We start from the raw sequence: 23414 nt of genomic DNA on the forward strand, positions 1-23414 counted from the left end.
TCAAGCTTTCCTATCTTTATAGTGCTCACTTATATTATGACTCTGAAAAAACATGTATTTGATAATGACATCTTGTCCCTGGGTATGTACTGGGGATTGGTTCCAGAACTTATTTCCTCCTTACCCAATATTGTCACATATGACTGAAGAATCAAATGTCATTACCAAGACTAGTAAGGAGACTCAACTCTGATACCACATCCCTTTACTACCTTCTTTTCTTGATATTCAGGCTTCCCTGGTGACTCAGATGGTAAAGAATCTGCCAGCAGTGTAGGAGACACAGGAGATGTAGGTTTGAATCCGGGGTTGGGAAGATCCCCTGGTGAAAGGAATGGCACCCCACTCCAGTACTCTTGCCTGGAGAATTCCATGGACAGAGGAGCCTGGTGGGCTACAGTCCTTGGGGTCACAAAAAGTCAGACACTATTGAGCGGCTAACACTAACTTTTTGTTATATTCAGATCTCTTGTCCAGGTGCCAAGCCCCTTTTGCTCAGATTTTGGTTTTCTTACCTGACATATCCTACAATCCATACTCTCTGCCTGGGTTATTTCTTGATTGCTGACCACAATGTTTTTGCTGCCTGGAAAGCCCTCTGTCCTGTTCTCTGTCTCCTGGTGAACATGTTATTCAAGGTCAGACTTGGATTGTACACTTCCGCTTTGTAGCTCACCCTGATCTTTCCAGCCAGAATCACGTTCTCACCTCCGTGCTTCCAATAGTGCGCTTGTTCACCGAGCTGCCTCATGTGAAGGTGAATGTGTTTATGTTTGTCTTTCCAGGTAGACTATGAGTTCACTGAGATGCAAAAACACTGCTTAATTGTGTTTATTTTCTCCAGAACCCACGACAGTGACACGCACTTGTCACTTGATGAGTGTGTGATTGGAATATTAGTGCCTTGCCCACTGTGGCTAGTTTTTATCAGCTCCCTGGATGATCTGCCTGGTGGCTTTGTTGGTCATTAACGGAGGCTCCTATTCGTATCTTCCTGGTGTTCTAGTGGTTCTTTCTCTTTCCTCTGCTTCCTTGATCTGTTGCCATGTGACACTGTGACAACTTAATATCCCTCATGGTTCTCTGCCACCTAATTATAATACCCTTTTTGCAGGCCAAGTAATTGTGTTCCCTTCAAAGCCAGTGCCACCTCACTGAACAAATTTTGTTTGTGTTCCATGGGGCAGGATCTTAATCTCATGTAGAGTTGATTGTGTCCTTTTATATATGCCTTCCATTGCTTTTGCATGCATTTCTATGTCTGGATACACATACTTTCTGTTTTTACTTTCCTCAAGATATATACATTCATACCCTACAATAACATGAGAAGAATGTAATCATGCTAGTTCTTTGATGTATATTACTGTTGGTCTTCAACATCCTTTTAATTGTTATTTTTTAACCTAAAGATCTGCTGTGGACAATCTCTGAAGTATCATCTTATGGAGGCAATTGGAAACAAATAACCTAAAGTGTGGTTCTTGGGTTTTCTTCTTTTAATAGTGCTATAGGCCTGGAAAATCCCATGGACGGAGGAGCCTGGTGGGCTGCAGTCCATGGGGTGGCTAAGAGTCGGACACGGCCGAGCGACTTCACTTTCACTTTTCACTTTCATGCCTTGAGAAGGAAATGGCAACCCACTCCAGTGTTCTTGCCTGGAGAATCCCAGGGATGGGGGAGCCTGGCGGGCTCCTGTCTATGGGGTCGCACAGAGTCGGACACGACTGAAGCAACTTCGTAGCAGCAGCATAGGCCAGTATTGGCTCCCCAGGTGGCTCAGTGGTAAAGAATCCACCTGCTAGGTGTGGGAGACTCAGCTTCAGTCCTTGGATTGGGAAGATCCCCTGGAAAAAGAAATGGCAACCCACTTCAGCATTCTTGCCTGGGAAATCCCATGGACAGAGTCTGACGGGCTGTAATTCATGGGGTTGCAAAATAGTCGGACAGAACTTAGTGTCTAAACAATAACAACAGGCCAATATTAGAAAACAGTTTCAGCTCACATTCCAAATTCTTAACATAATCTTGAATATTTATTTGGATTCTGTTGAAAGAATACTCTTAGAGGTCTTATAGGACTTTTTCTATCTACAAACCCCTTGGCATATAATGAAACTTCATCAAAGGAGTGACCGCTGCCATATTCTGTTGGTTAAAAGTAAATCACAGTTGTCATCCACAGTTAAGGGGAAGGGATTATTTAAGGGTGTTACTCACTGGGATTCAACCTCAAATGTGTCTCTCACACTCATCTTATGGGCAAAAACTTAAGCTTGCTAACATAAGTTCATTGTGAAGAGAAATTTGGCAGCATATAGTAAAGTGTGCTCTAAAAAGCCAGCAATCACATGTATACTTATGTGCCTGATAGATATATGAAAAAATGTCCAATTGCATTATTGTTTTTAATAATGAAAAATAGGAAATAAAATATAAATTCTATAAGTAGAAAAGTAGATGGATAAATTTGACATATTCATAAAAAGTTTATTGAAATATAACTGATTCATGATGTTAGTTTCAGTTGTACCACAGTGATTCGGTTCTATGTAGAGAGATTGTTCTGCACATGTATTATTTTTCAGAGTCTTTTCCACTTTTTCACTGTGCTGTACAGCGTGTCCTTGTTGGTTATCTACTGTGTACGTAGTAGTGGGTGATCATCCCTCCTACTTTGTCACTCCCTACCCCGCCCCAGTACTTCGGCTGCTTCGTGCGAAGAGTTGACTCATTGGAAAAGACTCTGATGCTGGGAGGGGTTGAGGGCAGGAGGAGAAGGGGACGACAGAGGATGAGATGGCTGGATGGCATCACCGACTCGATGGACGTGAGTCTGAGTGAACTCTGGGAGTTGGTGATGGACAGGGAGGCCTGGCGTGCTGCGATTCATGGGGTCGCAAAGAGTCGGACACGACTGAGCGACTGGACTGAACTGAACCCCGCTTTCTCCTTTGGTAACCATACATTTATTTTTTAATGTCTATGAGTCTATTTCTGTCTTGTAAATAAGTTCATTGTATCATTTTTTTTTTTTTTTAGATTTCACATAAAAGCAGTATTATATGGTATCTGTTTGTCTGACTTACTTCACTTAGTATCATAATCTGTAGGTCTATCCATGTTGCTGCAAATGGCATATTTCATTTGTTATTATGAGAGAATAACATTCCATTGTGTATATATACCACATCTTTATCCATTCATCTGTCATTGGACACTTAGGTTGCTACCATGTCTTGGCTGTTGTTAATATTGCTGTATTAACATTGGGGTACATATATGTTTTTGAATTATAATTTTTCTCTGGATATATGCCCAGGAGTGGAATTGCAGATAACTCTATTTTAGTTGTGAAAGGAAACTCCACACTGCTCTCCACAGTGGCTGTATCAATTTATAGTCCCTCAACAGTAAAGGAGGGTTCTTTTTTCTGCACACTCTGTCCAGCATTTATTATCTGTAGATTTTTTGATGATTGGTACTGACCAGAGTGAGACAATACCTCATTGTACTTTTGACTTATGTTTCTCTGCTAATTAGAGATATTGAGCACCTTTTCATGTACCTATTAGCGATCTGCCTGTCTTTTTTGGAGAAAAGTCTTGCTTAGATCTTCTGCCTATTTTTTCACTGGGTTGTTGTTTTGATATTGAGCTATATGAGCTGTTTGTGTAATATATTTTGGAAATTAAACTCTTGTTAATTGCGTAGTTTGCAATCTGTAGGTTGTCTTTTTGTTTTATCATTTCCTTTGCTGTGCAAAAGTCTGTAAGTTTGATTAGGTCCCATTTGTTTATTTTTATTTCCATTATTGTAGGATTCACAATATATGAATGTATGTAGATATTTATTTATAGAAGAATTGAGTGAAAAATGCAAGATATAGAAAGTGTTACACAAAGTATATAAAGTGACAAAACATATAAAATGATACTATATAATGTTTATACCTACACACATCTATCTATCTATTTATCTATATGTTACAGACACAGTAAAAGAAAAAAAGAAGCTAGAAGTGATAAATAGTGGTGTTAACATCTGAACTTTAGAAGATGTGAGTGAGTTTGTATGCATGAAAAAAATGTATGCTTACCAGTTGGAAAAATATCAGTTGTAACTAAGAACTTTTTAATTTGTATTTCAATAAGAAACTTTTTTTCAAAGGACACTTGGGGATCTATTTGCTATATTCCATGCAGACAGTTTTTAAAATTTAATCTGGAATTTTCCTGTTCTTAGAAATAAGCCTCAGGAGGCTAATAAGGTGAAGTTTATTCCTTGAAAGTTGTTCAGTTATAAGTTCCCTTATAAAAAGTATCTTGAATATTATGAGATTTCATATTTGACTATGGTATTATTTCTATCATTAAAATTGATGGAAATCCAGAAATTCAATTGTACTATAGGTTTAGGAAAAATTTAATTACTAGTATTTATTGCCATCTAAATTGAAACTAATGCCATAGTATAACTATAAAATGATATTTTTATATATTGTCTTCTGCATGTTTTACACTGTCTTTTATTTTTTATTACTTTTGCCCTATTCTCAGGGTAAACAAATATCTTTTAAAGTACACATGAGCTATTCTTCAAAAGAATAGAGTTTTATTGAAAGCCATTTGCAATCAAAATAGAGTATTAATATTTAGAAATTAAAATGAGAACAATGAATTGAATATAGAAAGAATCTGGTCTTTCCAAAAACATCTATTCAAAAACGCTTTTGAAATATCTGAGACTAAAAGAGTTTAATCACTTTTAACTCAGGAAAGCAACATGCTCAATCAGTCTCTGACAAAATGGGTACATGTGTTTTGAGTGTGTGTGTGCTTGTGTGAGTGTATGAGAGTCAGCTATGTCTGTTGATTAATGGAAATACACATTTACAGAATCGAATGTTCAGATCTTCATCCTTGTCCAGTGTGTCATAGAAACAGTTGTAACAAACATCTCAAGATTAAAAGTATATGTCTTAAGTGGAAGGGATATACAGGTTGTCTCTGAAAGAACTTTGAAGATAGAATCTGTTAGTTGGAAAGAGTTCTCATGGGTGATTTAGGCTCTCCTTGAATTTACAAGTGCTGCTAAATTTAGGCCATTCTAACCAGGAGAGGCTGAGGTGTGCTATTTCTCTGCTGATCTCCAAACAGCTGCTGCTGTTCCTCAATCTTTTTTGAGATAGACCTGATTTAAAATATTACAACCTCATTTCACACCTTGAATTCTTCTCAGAAAGAGTGATTTAATTTCAGTACCTTTTTAAAGAAACCTCTTGTACATTACAACCTTTGTCATATGGTTCAGTTCGTCACTGTTTCTGGTTTCTGAAGGACGTCCTACAGGCTGTCTGGAATGCATTACCCTACAGCATGCTTCTCCTGAGGAACTACTCCAGAATTTTAGAATAATTCCATAATTAAAACAATCTTTTTGTGTATGTCTCTTTGGTTATAGAAATGTTCACTTTTTTTTTCCCCTTCATGACAATTATATGCCTGATTTCATTAGCTGATTTGTTCCTTTTGTAATTATGAGGACAAATTTCTGCAGGCTAAAAGTTTAACTTGTAAAAAGAAAAAATTCCTTCTTTCCATTCAGTTATTCAGTGTAGTAAATATAGTGCCTTCCACAACATATTTAATACCCCCTGAACAGCAGCAGCAGCAGAGGTTATTTATATTATCATTTTGCCCAAGGTAGGATATAAAGAAATTAAATATTGTTCCAAGTAACAGTTTTAGGGCAAATGTGGCTTTGAGGTTACCATGCTAAAATTGTGTTCTCTTAGTCAGTTTAGAGTTTATGGTTTACTTCTATATGCTTAATGATACAAATTGGACATTATTCTGTAGGTAATAAAGAACCATTAAAGGATGTCAGAGGTCAGATCAGAGGTCAGATTCACAAATGCCGATGGGTGCTTAGAAAGGGTACCTTGATTGCAGTGCTGATAATGGAATAAAGAGGGCTGGGGTCAAATGAATGAGGGAAGATGTCATATAGATATTTTGTAATGCAGTGACCAGAGGGATGGAGACAATGTATGTTTTGCTTATAGAATGTCATGTGAAATTTAAACTAACCACCATTTTTTTACATAAATTTTAGGGAAAATAATTACATTCAAAAAATGTACAAGCTCACTTCTAAAAGTTTCTGTAGTTTATGGTAAAAAAAAAAAAAATCGCTAATCTTGAACCCTTGGTAATTTTCAGTTCAGTTCAGTCTCTCAGTCATGTCTGACTCTTTGTGACCCCATGAATCGCAGCACGCCAGGCCTCCCTGTCCATCACCAACTCCTGGAGTTCACTCAAACTCACGTCCATCAAGTCAATGATGCCATCCAGCCATCTCATCCTCTGTCGTCCCCTTCTCCTCCTGCCCCCAATCCCTCCCAGCATCAGAGTCTTTTCCAATGAGTCAACTCTTCTCATCAGGTGGCCAAAGTACTGGAGCTTCAGCTTTAGCATCATTCCTTCCAAAGAACACCCAGGACTGATCTCCTTTAGAATGGACTGGCTGGTAAAAGATGTTTAATATTCTATTGCTGATATCTACCTGTGTGTCCGTAAATTGAATACAGCTCTATGTTTTTGTACTGTTGATTTACTACAAGCATTACTTGTTCCTCAGAGCAAAGATCAAATTTCATTTGGTAAAAAGGTCCCTGGTGTACTTCAATAATGATTTTCCTTAGGCAGTTGTGTACTGTAACTTGAAGTTGAATAACATCTTTGGAGTTGATTATTTTCAAGGGATTAAAGGTTTGAAGGATACTAGTTCTTCCAGCAATCATTAATTTACAGGAAGTGCCTGAGACTGAATTTATTATTTTTTTAATTAATAGATTATAAGCACCTGCATTCTTAATTCAATACAAAATCTGAATGTATTATATTGGAGGCTCTTCAGGAAAGGAGTTAATATTTGGAGAATTATTTTTAGTGAATTTCTGCTTTCTTAAGCTAGATGTCAAAAACAGTAAAGAAACGTTTATCAGTTTACCATAATCAGCACTCTAGGTACTGTTTCTGTTGAAGAAGTCCCAGGTCAAATAGATTGAAAAAGCCTTTTAATGGCATTCTTCCTTAATCAGTGTTCCATCCTGGAGGTGGAAGGAAAGGGTTATCCTTTTTCCTTTTCATTTTCTCCTCTTTATTTGGGCTTAAATTTATACTTGGAAAATATTTATAGAAGACAAACAAGCCTTGTTTCCTGTCAAAATACAACACCAACAAAAAACTGGCATATGAAATGTATCTTTTCTTTTTCTGAGTTCATGATCTTTGCCTTTGTGTAATATATCCTGCTAGGTTTTGATTTTTCGTTCCAAGATTCTCAGTCTTTGAGCAATCCATCACTGCAAAGTCCAAAGTTAGAAGAAAACCCACTTTAAATATTTATACTCCACTCCCAAAGGCTCTATTCCTCCCTTCAGAGGGAGATAGAAAATACTTGGCCATATGAACTTGACTGTATAATGTAAGAACAGTAAATTAACAGTTAAACACTCATATACTCGCATACATTTTGCATATTTGAACATCTATGAAAATGTAATCACCATCACCATAGTAAAATTATACTTCTTGTACTTTTTGTGTGTGTCAAATATTGCTCCAAGTCACTTGTTCTTTTCACTGTCCCATAACAAAGCACAAAATACTCTATGCTTTAAAAAAAAACATTTATTGCACTCATGGACTCAGTGGGTCAGGCTTTTAGAATGGGCTTCATGGGTTCACTTTTTTTTTTTTTTTTCTACCCTCTTTGGTGCCTCTTCTGGGAAACTGCCAGCGTGGAGAAGGGGACTGCTTGATAACTTGGGGTGGGATCATTCGAAGGCGTCTTCACTCACATACTTGAGAGTGATTTTGGATGTTGACCGAGACTTCCCTAGACTGTTGACTGATCCACCTACACATGGCATCTGCAGGTGGTCCCTTCACATGACTACCTCAGGCTCTCTTCCAGAGCATCATAGAGCATCACTTCCACTGTAATCTACTGGCTAAAAACCAGTTGTAAATGTACTCACACAAGGAGGAAACAGACTGCACCTGTTGGAAAGGTACTATATACAGAGTTCTAGAAGGGCATTTATACTCAGTTTTTTACATTGAGAAAGGTTGTGCCCAGGGCATGATCATCATTTCCCCTTACCGTCTATTCTCTATCCTGAGAGGTGTCCTCCTTGAAACTATGTGTGAAAAGAGAAAGAAAATTCACATAAAGTAATTTTCTTAAGAAGAATAAAATAGTCAGGTTAAAAACCAGGAGTACAAAATGCAGACTATTAATACAAAGCTCGATTTATTTCCCTGTTTTACATCATCAAAGATTTCCCTTGAAAGTGTTGGCAGAGTTCAAAAATAACACAATTATGAGTCTTATATTAAGCCACCCACACAGTCTTCTAAAAGGTTTGTAGACTTCTAATCTGTTTCCCGTATATGCATACTGTATATATGTATAAATTAAATACTATAGATATATCTTAGATCCTTACTTACAAAAGCAAGGAAAAAGAAACTGCTATGGAGAATATTTTATTTGTTATGCACCAAGCACATGTTATTTCATTAATAATACCTGTGGGAGGTGCGTGGTATTATCTACTTTTCATGAAAAAGGAATTAAAGCTCAGATAGATTAATTAAATTGCTTTACCTCAGGAATACAACTCCAAACTTGAATGGGGATACAGAGCTATCAGATTCAGAAGTGGTAGTTTAAGAATATATTAAGAATTAACCAATTAAAATCAGGCTGTTATAATTTTAAATTAATGAAAAGCAATATCCCATTAGTTTTTAACTCTGCCTGTTGTTTATACTACATGCCTTTAATGAGCTCAGTTTACCACACTGGTGTATAATTGTTTTCAATTATACACTGTTACTTTCCTCTTCCCTTATCATTGCCTAACTAATCTCTCAGCTAATAATAGATATATAGAGATATAAAAATTGAGAAAACCAAAATTGTCAATCAGATGTCTTTCATTTTGTCGGCACCAAATCTATAAAACCACTTGTATCTATATACATCGGTAAGATTAATTTTGGTCCTTATGTAATGCGTGGACTTCTCCTGCTGTTAAGGACTTTTAAAATCCTTTATAAAAGGACTTTGAAACCCCAGTCAGTTGCTCTCTTTCCTGAAGTTTGAATCACTCTTACTATAAATTATTCTCTTCAATTTACAAGTTTTTTTCCCAGGGAGTCCTACAAACAGATGAAATCTACTGCCCATTCTTCTCTCCTCTCCATAGCTCCTTTTGGCCGTCCATTCACCCCCACAATCACAGTTCTCAAGGAGTTGATGATATTCACAGTCTTCCCAAATCCAGTTCTACTATGCAACCCATTTCAGTTTGGCATAGTCAGCTTCAGAGAGATTGCTTTGTTGAAGTCACCAGAGACCAGCATATTGCCATTGGATATTTTAATTCTCTTCTTATTTAACTGCTTAGCAACTTTTGAAAAGTGCCTTTCTTCCTTGTCCTTAAAGATTCTTTTCTTTCCCTTCTGTAGTTGGTTTAACACCACAGTCTTTTTTCCCCCAGTGTTTTTCCACTTGTAATCGCTAATTTGGAAATGCCCTAAAGCTCTGTCTGGGCCCACTTCCTCATACCACACACTTTGTGCTGATGTGCTTGATATTTCATATTTGTCCCTTCAGATTCCCTACTTATCCTCCTCCCACTTGGGTTGGTGACTCATGGGGCGGTTTCCTATGGGCTGCACCAGTGGCTGTCTTTGCACTATGGCTTATGATTGGGTTTGGTCAGTGTGAGGCAAGGGAGGATCCTGGAGAGTTGGAGGATAAGACGGTGGGGGAAGTTATTGCCCATCTCCTCCCAGCTAAATCATTGAAAGGGAGATACATTCTAGTACCCTACTATACAAGTCTATGCTTCCTATCATGATTTTGTATACTCTGGGGTTTCTTAGCTGCAACATAAGTTTTATTAAACTCCTACTTATTCATTTTAATGGTATCTTCTGTTTCCTATTGGGATCCTGAAAAATGGGATCCTTCACCAGGAAGCAAAAAGTCTGAGATGGAGTTATAGAAACAAAGGCTTATCTGGAAGTTATTCCTGTGAAAGATTAAAAAAGAAGAAAAGGAAGATAAGGCAGAAAGAGCCTTCAGACAACAATGTAGCTCAAGTACCTGAGAAAAGAAGGAAGGTGGAAGATGCAGCATTGGTTATGAATAGCATCAGATTATAATGCAGACAGGCCAGTCTCAGCCAGTCCACTGGGGAGTTTTGGAGCAAATATGGATCTTTAAAGGATTCCTCCATTGGACAAAGTGGCATGACCTTCACGCATCCATCATCTTTCATCATCAACCTTTACTTCTGAAGAATGTGACCTTGCTTCAAAAGCTACATGTATTCTGAAGGAAAAAGAACTCAAAACTGTCAGCTAACTGAACCCTTTGCAGCTGAATGCAAGTTCTTTCTTGAAGGCAGAGCTTGGTAGCGCAGCTTTATGGTCGCCGTATCAGGGAAACTGTATTTCCGTATCTTCACATATTGACTGTATCAGAAAATTCACAATATCATGCCACCGTATTTTTTTATTAGTTCTAGGCTTATCTCACTTTCTAATAATCCTTTAAATCTAGAGTTCTCTTCACAAATTTACCACATCCCAAAACAAATATACTGATTTTTCTCTTCTTTTTAAACTTGATACTGCTCTTGTATTTAGAAACTTTAAACTCCACCCTTATGTACCCTATGTTGTTGTTGTTGAGTTGCTAAGTCATGTCTGACTCTTTGTGACCCCATGGACTGAAGCCTGCCAGGCTCCTCTGTCCAAGGGTTTTCTCAGGCAAGAAGAACTGGAATGGGTTGCTGTTTCCTTCTTCATGTCATCTTCCTGACCCAGGGGTTGAACACTTGTCTCCTGCAGTGCTTGGTGGGTTCTTTTCCACTGAGTCACCAGGGAAGCCCTCTATACACTGTGCTCAAGCCAAAACTATAGGAGTCATTCCTGACCCCCTCATCCTACACACAGTGTATCCTATTGTGTGATATGACTCCAGAAATGTATCTTGATTTTGGCTTTTCACTGTCACCTCTAGTGTGACTTTCCTACTTAAAGCCACTACCAGCTCTTATCCAGTTACTGGAATAGCCTTCTGTTTTGGCCTTCCCACTTCCATTCCTGTTATCTTCCAATCCATTGAAGAAAAAAAAAAAAAAACTTTGTAAGATATGTGGGGAATATGTTTGTCTCCTGTCATAGATGTCAGTGGCTTCCTAATTTACTTGAGCTAAATCCTCAACATGGCCTCTAAGAAAGTTCATGCTGTGGCTTTTACCTGTTTCTGAGGTCTAATCCCCTTCCCCTCTTCCTCACCAGGCTCCAGTCATACTTGCCTTCTCTGGAGGTCTTCTAATATTTATATTCTTTTGTTTTGTGTTTGTTTCTTCACTTCCAGGTTCTGCTCAAAATGTTTTTCTTCTCACTCAAGTTTATAACTATTACTCAGCTTTTATGATTTAATTTAAATAAAACTTCTCTGTGCATTCTACTTTGGAACTCTTAATCTAAATCAGGGCTCTTTCATAGAGTTCTATCACCTGTATCTCATATAACTTACTTACAGTTTGGGGTGGTGGTAAAGAATCCTCCTGCCATTGCAGGAGACGCAGGAGGTGTGGATTCGATCCCTGGGTTGGGAAGATCCCCTAGAGGAGGAAATGGCAATCCACTCCAGTATTCTTGCCTGGGAAATCCCATGGACAGAGGAGCCTGGCAGGCTACAGTCAATGGGGTGGTGAAGAGTCAGACATAACTTAGTGGCTGAGCACACACACTGCAGCTTATAATTATTTATTTCAGTAGTTGGTTAGTTTTCCAGGCAAGAATACTGGGGTGGGTTGCCATTTCCTCCTCCAGGGGATCTTCCTGACACAAGAATTGAATCGCATGGCTCAGTGGATTCTTTACCCCTAAGCAACCAGGGAAGCCCCTTATCCAGACATTGTTTTTGCCTCATTCGTGAAGAGATTGACTTCTTTTCCTAATTCTGGAGAAATGTTTTAATTCAGGTGCAACAGGCTGAAGAGCCTTATCCAACTCCTCCACTATGTGTATTTCCTACCACCAACTAAGCAAAGTGGCGCATCCATTGACCAGTTGAGAATGCACTCCAACAGCCAGCAGAGTGGATTCTTCCTGGCTTTCATTTTACGTGCCCAGAGAAATCCCCGTGCAGGAAAACAGGAAGTCTGTTGAAAGTGTCATAAGAAATCTCAGCTGAATACTGCTATTTTCTTTGTATACATTTATACAGAGGCAGAGACTATAAGGAAATGTTGCCATCATTTCCACCTCCTTCTGAGGCATAGCTATGCCTCTTGATTTAATATTACACATGCAACATTTTTCTTTACAGACTTCTGATACATTATTTCAGCTAGTTTAAAATATTTGCTTAGGAAATATGAAATGTTCGTTCATCTAGTTTAAAACATTTGATTAGGAAAACCGTCTTCATTTTTACCCCACCCTTACTTATTTTCTTATTTGGCTTATGTCATTTGGTGAGAGTTGGAAATAACCAGAATTGTGAAAATCAAAAGGCTTCCATTAGAAGAAGAGTCAGAAGGAGAAATTCTATTCAGAGCACACTGGTGTTGGGATTAACCAGATCAAAGAACCAGAGAATTTACTTTGAATCCTTCAGGGATGTCATTACCCTCTAAATACCTCTTGCTGAAATGCAAATGGATTAGATCAGTTCAGAAATCCTGTCCTTGATACAAAAAGTGCAGACCTAAGGTGACAAGATAATGCTAAATAAAGAAAAGCTAAGTAGTGCTTTTGTTAAATATCTAGATGTAATTTATAGATTGTCCTGGTGCTCATGTGTAAGTGTTGTTATTACATATTGCTTAACTGACAGCTCAATTATGGCATCCTTTGGAAATGCTCATTTATACAAAGTCAATTATATTTAACAACCAAACATAGAAGCTATGGGAAGTAAAGCTTTTTTTTTTTTTTTAATTGTAAAAACTTTGTATCTTTAAGCTCAACTTATTTTGTTTATGTCCAGTCAGTTGAAGGGAGGGGAGGTGGCTTTAGGGAAAGTGGAGCCTTTGGTGACTTCTGTTCCTGACTCCTTCTTTATGAGCCATTTTGTCTTTATCAACTTCAGGGCCAACTTTTAACTGCCCTATCCTTGTTTTTCATTATGGAAAAAAGCATTTAAGTGAATTCATTCTATAAATATTTACATATCCCAAGCACTCTTCTAAGCCCTGGAAACCAGCAGTGAACAGATGAAAATCCATGTCTTCATGGAACTTCTATCTTAGAGCACAGGAGAGGATGGTGACTCAAAATCTAATAAATATGGTTCCGATAAAAGGCAAGTTCAATAAGTAGTTTTAGTTACTTAATTCATAGCTCAGCTGGTAAAGAATCCATCTGCAATACAGGAGACCCTCGTTTGATTTCTGGGTTGGGAAGATCCCCTGGAGAAGGAATAGGCTACCCACCCCAGTATTCTTCGTCTTCCCAGGTGGCTCAGCTGGTAAAGAATTGCCTGCAATGTGGGAGACCTGGGTTTGATTTCTGTGTAGGGAAGATCCCCCTCGAGAAGGGAACAGACACTCACTCCAGTGTTCTGGCCTGGAGAATTCCATGGACTGTGCAGTCCATGGGTTTGCAAAGAGTTGGACATGTCTCTTTTTGATAATAAACAAATTTGATATGAACATTTGATAATAAGATATTGTATTCCAAACAAAAGTGTAATGGAGGGATGGTGTGTATGAATGTTCAAGTATAAATTGAATGACCAGGTGAGACTTTACTGTGAAAACATAATTTGTGTAAAGATCTGAAGAATGTTAGTTAATCAGTCTTTTTTAAAAATAAATATTTATTGGAGTATAGTTGCTCTACAATTGTGTTAGTAGTTTCTGCTGTTATAGCAAAGTGAATCAGCTGTGTGTATACATATATTCCCCATTTTTGGAGTCCCTTCCTATTTAGGTCGCCACAAGCATTAAATAGAGTTCCGTGTGCTATACAGTAGGTTCTCATTAGTGATCTATTTTATATGTAGGTGAATTATTTTATGCATAGTATCAATAATATGTATATGTATGTCCATCCCAATCTCCCAATTCATCCCACAACCCCACTTCCCCCCTTGGTGTCCATACATTTATTTTCTACACCTGTGTCTCTATTTTTGCTTTGTACATAGATCATCTGTACCATTTTTCTAGATTCCACATATATGTGTTAATATATGGTAGTTGTATTTCTCTTTCTGACTTATTTCGCTCTTAACGCATCATTTTAAATTTGAGTTTCTTATACCAAAGTAACTGAGGAATTTTAGTAAATTTCAGAGCAGATATCCAGGTGGAAACCTGTAGTTAATTAATAAATTACTATTGTAATTTTAATTAGCTGTTGGTAATTTATCAGACAGACCTCTGGAATCATGTCAGTTCATGAATACCCACGGACAGGCCATGTTAAGGAGAGTAGAGAGACCAGGGGAGCAGGTTAAGAAGCTATCACAATCCGAGTGAATGAGAAACTAAATGAAGACATTGACGTTTTTCCAAAATGACATTTTCCCAATGTAATCAGGATTCTCGCCTTTCCTGTATTTCTTTTTGTTCCTTGTTACCTTCAGAATAGTGCCCCAACCTCTCTATTTAGCATTGAAATTCTATAAAAAATTGGCCTCTTATTGGTTTCTCTAATAGGTGTGTCTGCATTCCAGTAAAACTTAATTTACATAAATAGGTGGTGAGCCAATATTTTCTTTAATCAGTTGTTTGCCTAGCCTAGGTCTACTTTATGAGACTTCCATTCTTAGCTTATGGCTTCCATTCTAGAAGCTATCTCACTAGTATAAGAAACTGCTGAATTTGTAGCCAGTGTGTCAACATTCCAGGTGGGAAGTTGGAGGCAGAGAGAAGAGATTAAGAGAGCACTTTCCAGCTCTTTTCTCAAATAGAACCTTCCTACATATCTCACCCGACATCTGCCACATCTCACTGAGTACTTATTCATGCAAAGCACCAAAGAAATCTGTTTAGGTGGATATATTTTCATTTAATAAAGTTAGGTTTCTTGTTACAAAGAAAGCAAGAAAGAATGGTTATTGTGTGGGTTTCTAGCAGTCTCTGTCCTGTCAGATTCCTAACAGGTGTGCTAGTTTCTTCATTTGTCAAAATGGGAGACTGTTAGTGCCTCACAGAGCTATTTGGTAAAGACTGAATAATCCAACTTTCTGCCATAAGTGTGGTGTCATCTGCATATCTGAGGTTATTGATATTTCTCCTGGCAGTCTTGATTCCAACTTGTGCTTCTTCCAGCCCAGCGTTTTTCATGATGTACTCTGCATAGAAGTTAAATAAGCAGGGTGACAGTATATAGCCTTGATGGACTCCTTTTCCTATTTGGAACCAGCCTGTTGTTCCCTGTCCAGTTCCAACTGTTGCTTCCTGACCTGCATATAGGTTTCGCAAGAGGCAAGTCAGTTGGTCTGATATTCCCATCTCTTTCAGAATTTTCCACAGTTTATTGTGATCCACACAGTCAAAGGCTTTGGCATAGTCAATAAAGCAGAAATAGATGTTTTTCTGGAACTCTCTTGCTTTTTCCATGATCCAGCGGATGTTGGCAATTTGATCTCTGGTTCCTCTGCCTTTTCTAAATCCAGCTTGAACATCTGGAAGTTCATGGTTCACGCATTGCTGAAGCCTTGCTTGGAAAATTTTGAGCATTACTTTACTAGTGTGTGAGATAAGTGCAATTGTGAAGTAGTTTGAGCTTGAAAGTGAAAGAGGAGCATGAAAAAGTTGGCTTAAAGCTCAACATTCAGAAAACTAAGATCATGGCATCTGGTCCCATCACTTCATGGCAAATAGATGGGGAAACAGTGGAAACAGTGATAGACTTTATCTTTTGTGGCTGCAAAATCACTGCAGATGGTAACTGCAGCCATGAAATTAAAAGACGCTTGCTCCTTGGAAGAAAAGTTATGACCATCCTAGACAGCATGTTAAAAAACAGAGACATTACTTTGTCCACAAAGGTCCATCTAGTCAAGGCTATGGTTTTTCCAGTGGTCATGTATGGATGTGAGAGTTGAACAATAAGGAAAGCTACGCACTGAAGAATTGATGCGTTTGAACTGTGATGTTGGAGAAGACTCTCGAGAGTCCTTTGGACTGCGAGGAGATCCAACCAGTCCATCCTAAAGGAGATCAGTCCTGGGTGTTCACTGGAAGGACTGATGTTGAAGCTGAAACTCCGATACTTTGGCCAACTGATGCAAAGAGCTGAGTCATTTGAAAAGATCCTGTTCCTGGGAAAGATTGAGGGCAGGAGGAGAAGGGGATGACAGAGGATGAGATGGTTGGATGGCATCACCAACTCAGTGGACATGGGTTTGGGTGGACTCCAGGAGTTGGTGATAGACAGGGAGGCCTGATGTGCTGCGGTTCATGGGGTCCAAAAAGTTGGACATGACTGAGCAACTGAACTGAACTGAATAATCCAACACATAAATGCTGTCAGGAGAACATTCTGTATACTGTAGGCTCTTAGTAAAACTGACACATTGCTGAAATTGCCTTATTTTCATCTTTTATGTGTTTCTTTGTTTTATTTCTGGTGTCTGGAATGCTTTCAAGCACACAAGAGATTGGGAAACATTTTTTGGAATAAATTAATGAACTGCCATTGCCATCAGTTTAGGTTTTTGAGTTGTAGGTAACAGAAACTGATTCTGGCCTGCTTATTTGTTATTAAAATAATGATACCTTTAGAAGTGACAGGATACCTAGAATGTCAGGGTCAAACAGGGACAGGTATCCTCATTATTGCTATAATCATCAAGACCAGAGCTATTTTCATGCTGTTCTTGCATAACTCTGTTCAACAGTTAAAGCCCCATGAGATGGAGTCTGATGATCAAAATGTTTCTGAATCATCTGTCTCCCTTTGGATACAACAGGGCACCTTGTTTTACAGTCCCACCAAAATCACATCTAACAGGAGAGAAGCAAAGAGTCAGGATGAAATCAATGTGAAGGATGAAATCAGCAGAAAGAAACTGGGTGGAAAGCGCAAAATTGTCCATCACATAGTCTCATTCCTTTTAGTTTGTGTTGCTTCCACAATGTTATGATTGTGATTGTAAGAGCATATCCTGGGAGGAAAAGAAAAAGATCTAGCAATTTGGCCTGTGTTAATGCATTGGTATCTTCATTTTTTTTTTCCATTTAAAAGCAAACTATCACCTTGTAAAACTAATTGCCAGAACCCTAAACCAACACAAAGAGATTTGTTGTTGTTTTTTCTTTAGGGTAAGATGACAGACTGTGACAGTAAGGTTGTAGGATTGATAGTGGAGAAGAGTAAAGAGATATTGAAAAAAGATTAGGCAATAATGCCAAATACAGGTTCCATGCCTTTAGGTAATGACATCTATGTACTTAAGCCTTCCAGTGATTTAACTGCATAAATATCTAAGTAATTGTTTCTAAATATTTTAGTTTCGGTAATGATGACAGTGCCAGTCTGGTGGGTCAGTGAGCGATTGATTACTGTCTCTGATAAAAAGTTAAAGCCAGATGGTTTTTCATTTTGTTTGCTTTTATAGATGTGGCAGTGAATGTAGGGCCATGAAACCTAGGAGTTTATTTTTAAGCATGACTCACAGTAGTTCTATCTACTATCATTATGAAAGCCTGTCAGACATTTGAAATTGCTTTAGTTTGGTAAATTTTATTGGGAGTTTTACACATGGTAAAATTAATTTTTTTTTTATTACTGCTAAGAAAACAGGCGGTTTATACGACTCCCATACTGATATGCATAATTGTACATATATATGCTGTGGGCTTCCTCAGTGGCTCAGTGATAAAGAATCTGCTTGTAGGGCAGGAGATGAAGGTTCTGTCCCTGAGTTGGGAAGATCCCCAGGAAGAGGAAATGGCAACCCACCCTAGTACTCTTGCCAGGAAAATCCTATGGACAGAGGAGCCTGGCAGGGTACAGTCTATGGGGTCACAGAGGATCGGACATAACAGAGTGACTGAACACACACACACGCACACACGCACAAGTACAAATATCTGTGCTACCATTGATTACCATTGCAAACCATTGTTAGAGAATGGACAGGGCCTCAGATTGTTTGTATAGGTAACTTAGATCTTACTTAGCTTCATTTAAAAATTTTGGTTTAAATATAACATTCATTCAGATGTTTAAATACTGATAACTCAGATTGATAAAAATGGCACCTTTCTTTGCTCTTGGAATATGGAGTTTGTAAAGCTGAACAACATAAAAAAAACTACTTGTATGAAACTAGACCTTATAGATTTTACTTCACACTTTGTATTTTTAATCATATTTCTTCTATGATTTGGTATTAGAAAATGTATATAAAATGCCATTAAAGAGTGAGCAATGAAATATTATTATGCAAAATAGAATAACTTTGAAATATGTTATTTAGGAATTTAAAATCTTTAGCATTCTGTAACTTGTCAGTTTTTTTCTTCATTTAATAATGCTAATCTTTCAATCTTTATGCTTTTCTTTCTACAGTGATTTAATACCTTATTGAAACTACAAACTCATATCTGCAGTGGTCTCATGTTGACAGATTACATAGTTTGAAAGCATGACATATTTTATAATGAAACATGCCATGTGGAAACTTTGAAGCCTAAATTCTGCCAAAATCTGAATTAAGAATTCCTCACCTGGTATGTAAGAGATCTCCTGACCACCACCATGACAAACCAGGAAAAGTGGGCCCATCTCAGCCCCTCAGAATTTTCCCAGCTTCAGAAATATGCTGAGTGTAAGTATTCATATTGATATGATTTTACTTGTTATTTATTTTAAATGGCATATTATATACTTTCAATAACAGATTATAGGTCCTGTTCAGCATTGGGATAAACGTCTTTTGTGTTTGCAAGTAAGTGGACTTGAAGCTACTTGTTTGGCATGAGGAAAAGGAAAATCACTAAATCTAGAAGAAAAAGAACTGGATGTTAGATGCAAAACTGAACTTGGGAACCCTCCAGCTGTAATAGGTGCGATGCAAAGGATAAAGAAGTTTGGGAGAAGAGAGATTGGTGAGTCTGTAACCAAGAAGAAGGATTAGCAGAAGTAAGAGGAAAAGTGAATTTTTTTTTCCCCTTGTTTGTTAGCATAACATTTCTATAAGACTGGGAACAGGGAGTCTTAGATACATTGTGGCCAATCCCACATGTATAATAAGAGGTTGTAAAATAAAAATACAGAATAGAAAAAGAGATTGTAAAAGAAAGAGAAGGTATTAGGGTGTGTGTACTAATATGAAGATAAGCCATGGTGATTTGCTTTATAGTGTGCAATTTTTAAATATGATTATCTTTACACATAAACAGCAGGATTGTATGTATTGTTTCTACCATGGATTTTTGAAGATTTATGTCTTTCACAAATTGAGTTTCAGCTGTAAATATGGGGGGCAGCTGTGTCAAGGTATTAGAGAAAATGAAGCAACTAAGAAATAGAAAGCAGCAAAAGGTTGCTGGGAGCATGATGAGTAGAGAAAAAATAAGCAGAGAATGTCGTAAGAATGGTGATTATGAGTGACGAAAATGCAAGAAATGGACAGTGAGAAAGAACCAATAGCACACAGTAGTGAAGGAGGCAGAAGGTGGAGCAGCTGGCTGGAGATGCTTATGCCAAGAGTTGGGGTGTGTAGGAGAGAAGTGACAAGAATGAATTGAATGATGTTTTGAAGGACAGGTGGAGAAAAGGATTAAACTCAAATGAGGGATCTTGAATAATAATAAGTAGATAGGTGAGTGATAATAAGACTGATTTATGGGGTACATATTATAAGACAGGAACTGTCTTAGAATGTCTGTTTATCTGAAAAGGCCAATAGATAGGTATTCCAGTCTTTCTAACTGGAGGGCTGAAGTGTTCTGGGTAAGGTTTTGAGAGTGCTGATGGGTATTTGTAAGGAAGATGCAAATTCCTATAAGAACCTGTGAGTTTTCTCCATCAATAATGATTAAAAATAAACAAAACAAACAGCGACTACCAAATTGGGGGGAGGAGGGCAAATAACTGATATCAAAATGTGGTCCCAGCTTCAAAAACTGTTTGGAGCTCCTTAAAGTCCGGTTCATCTACTTATCTCATGAGGACAGCTTAGTCCAGAATGGCTGAATTCTTGTCAGCATGTTTATACTCAGTAGTTTTGAAGCTGACTGGATGGCATCACCGACTCAATGGACACGAGTCTGAGTGAACTCCAGGAGTTGGTGATGGACAGGGAGGCCTGGCGTGCTGTGATTCATGGGGCTGCAAAGAGTGGACACGACTGAGCAACTGAACTGAAACTGAAAAATTGGTTCACCTATGTTTTCGAATTTTTATATGCTCTTTACTGTAAATATTTCTGAACATCTTTACGGAGAGTATTTTGCTTGGCATGGTGGGAAATGAAGATATGCATTTTTGGAATTTACGGTTTAATGAAGGCTAGGAACTGATGGATAAATGACTCTAGATCTAGATAAAATATAATTGAAGGGCTACAAGCAAAGTTTAGGTATCTGTAGGGTTACAGTGTGCCACTTGAGATAGGGAGAAAGTGAAATCTTCATGAAAGAGGAATTTGAAATGAATCAAAAAAAAGACAAGGTACATGCAGACAAATGATATATTTTAAAAGAAAAATTTAGCATATATTTGAGAAAGTGAGATGAGCCACATTTAGCTACAACACAAATTAAAGAAGTGAGTGAATTAAGGCTGTAAAACTGAGATGGAATTAAAATATACAATACCCAACCTGAGTTAGACAGTGAAAAGTATTTGTAGGATGCTAAGGGTTGGTTGTTATGAACAGCATTATAGCCCAAGAATTTGGATTTGCAAATATGAAAATAGTATTTGAAACAGACTGAAATTATGGCAGTGAGCTACTGCAATAAACTAAAAATTTGAATGGAGAAAGATGATAATAAAAACATAGATTTAATATTATATCATTAAAACTAATGGAAGAGAATTTAGGCAATAATAAAATATGAGAATTGAGAGAGAGGAGCAGATTTCAGCTCTAAAAATTTGATTGGAAAGACCGGGGAATTTGGTGACATAATTCCCCAAGTAGAATAAACATGATAGTTTTGTTTAGGTTATACTGAACTTAGCTGGACTTTTAAAATATATTTTCCAGTGCTTAGATACCTACAGGAAACATACCTATGGAGGCACTAATATAAAACAGATAAATTATTGCCAGAGCAGCTAAATTATTATTTAGAATAACTTTGGCTCAAATATTCAAATTGCATTTGAACTGATAAGTAGAATTTAATGCTAAAGTATTAAATATATTATTGACCACTACTTTTATTTTATTGGCTAAGGAATATGGGAGTACATTTAATTACATCATTAAAATCCTTCATTTTGTAATAAATTTGCAGAAATACCTATGACAGGTATAATAAAAATTGTCAAATGTAAAAGTTGTAACCTATTGAGACAAAGACTAATGGGCATTCCATAAAATAGTGAGCAGTGACCCAGTGAGTATAAGAACATTATTAAAGCAGATTTTTTAAGAAGACAAGTTAACTGTAAAGAAATAAATAGTACTGGTTCCATGATCATTAAACTTCTTCTCTTTTTTAAATAACCTCGACAGCAATGAAAAGTGCTAGATTTAATCCTTGAAGTCTCCTGTATAATTAAAAAGCAAAGACCATTACGATTAGGATGTATCTTTGTGTAATAAATTGCCATTGTCAAAACATAACTGGAAACAAATTTATTAGCCTGAAGATTATAAAAGGGATATATTTTCCATGCTATTCAGTACATGTCATCAGTTTATTTGCAGCCTTTAAATCAGATTTTTTATGTTGCAATGCAATGTTGGCAAAGTGACATTCTTCCACAGTCTATTAGAAAAATGCTATATTAGATTTTAATTGCTTTCTTGATTTTAATTGTTTTGTGACTTTCAATAAGAAATTGTTTGTATATATTAAATGACTCAATTTTTAAAAGTTATTAACTTAAGTCTATATTTGTAGCATGCCAAGGTTATATGTGATATATTTCAAATAAGTGTTTTATATGCTTTTGGGGAATGAAGGTGTGGTTGTCAATTTCTTGGTTGCGATGAATGAATTCATGGAACTCTCACCCCCACAAAACCAAATCACTCAGTGTTAGTCCTATAATACCATATAGATCTTTTCCTCAAGTTATCTGATCTTGAGTTCTCTCCACAGTTGCCATAATATATCGTGTCTTACTTTGTTTAGGCTGCTAAAATGAAATACCACAGACTGGGTAACTTATAAAGAATAGAAAGTTATTTCTCATAGTTCTGGAGGTTGGAATTCTGAGATCAGGGTGCCTGGCATGGATTCTGATAAAGGTCTTTTGAGCTGCAAACTGTCAGCTTCTTGTATTCTCACATGGTGAAAGAGCAAGAGGGGCAGCAAGTTCTCCTGGGATTCTTATAAAGGCTCTAATCAGAGTTCTAGCTTCAGGACCTCAGGAGAAATTGTCATTTCCTCCTCCAGGGGAACTTCCTGACTAAGGGATTGAACTGGGGTTTCCTGCGTCTCCTGCAGAGCAGGCAGATTCTTTATGGCTGAGCCATCAGGGAAGCCTATTTACCTCCTCACCACAAACCGCCCCCCACCATATTGTGAAATAGGATTCCAACATATGCATTCGGGGAGACACAAATTTTAGTCCATTATACCCTGCAACTTTACATGTTGTTTCAACTTCTAGGCTTTCCTCATAATTAATTGGGGAAAAATTAAATGATATTGGCATAGCATTCCTGGTTAGGCAGCTAGCACATCAAACAGTTTGTGTTCAAGTCCTGGTCCCACCATAGTGCAGCAAAGTACATAGTACTTTGTCTGACTTTCAAAAGTTATATAACATCTCTGTGTCCCAATTTTCATACTTCTAAAATGGGAAAAATAATAAATATGTCAAATGTTGTGAGTATTAAATTGAATGAGTTAATATATGTCAAGTAATGAGAACAGTGCCTTGTGAATTGCAAGTAATGTAGCTGTTTACAATCATTATTTTAATAGAGAAGGAGGGACTGTTTTGTTGGCTGTTTGAACATATTGTTGATGATCGAGTTAAAAAGTGCCACATTTTGGAGCATGAAGAACCAATGTCTTTTTTTTCTGCTACAGGACCAAATTTTTCCCACAAGGTAGAAGCTTCTGGTACTGTTGGCAGCCTCAGATCTGTGTTGTCCCCACAAATGCTCAAGGCAGCTAATGCGAAGCCCGCTGTGGCCGCCTACAGCATGCTGAGCGCATG

General features: G+C 37.5%; 1 protein-coding gene across 7 annotated transcripts in view; it reads left to right on the forward strand.

Annotated features, from left to right (window-relative positions):
• Positions 1-23414, forward strand: part of DGKB (diacylglycerol kinase beta) — an 876578-nt gene that overhangs the window by 55526 nt on the left and 797638 nt on the right. For all 7 annotated transcript variants that reach the window (XM_018047359.1, XM_005678984.3, XM_005678985.3 and 4 more), the window contains exon 2: positions 18633-18891. In XM_018047359.1, the coding sequence (XP_017902848.1) occupies positions 18822-18891 (70 nt within the window). In that variant the 5' untranslated portion in view covers positions 18633-18821. The remainder of the gene's footprint in view (positions 1-18632; positions 18892-23414) is intronic.

The sequence above is a fragment of the Capra hircus genome, chromosome 4, assembly GCF_001704415.2.
Source record: "Capra hircus breed San Clemente chromosome 4, ASM170441v1, whole genome shotgun sequence".
NCBI lineage: Eukaryota > Metazoa > Chordata > Mammalia > Artiodactyla > Bovidae > Capra > Capra hircus.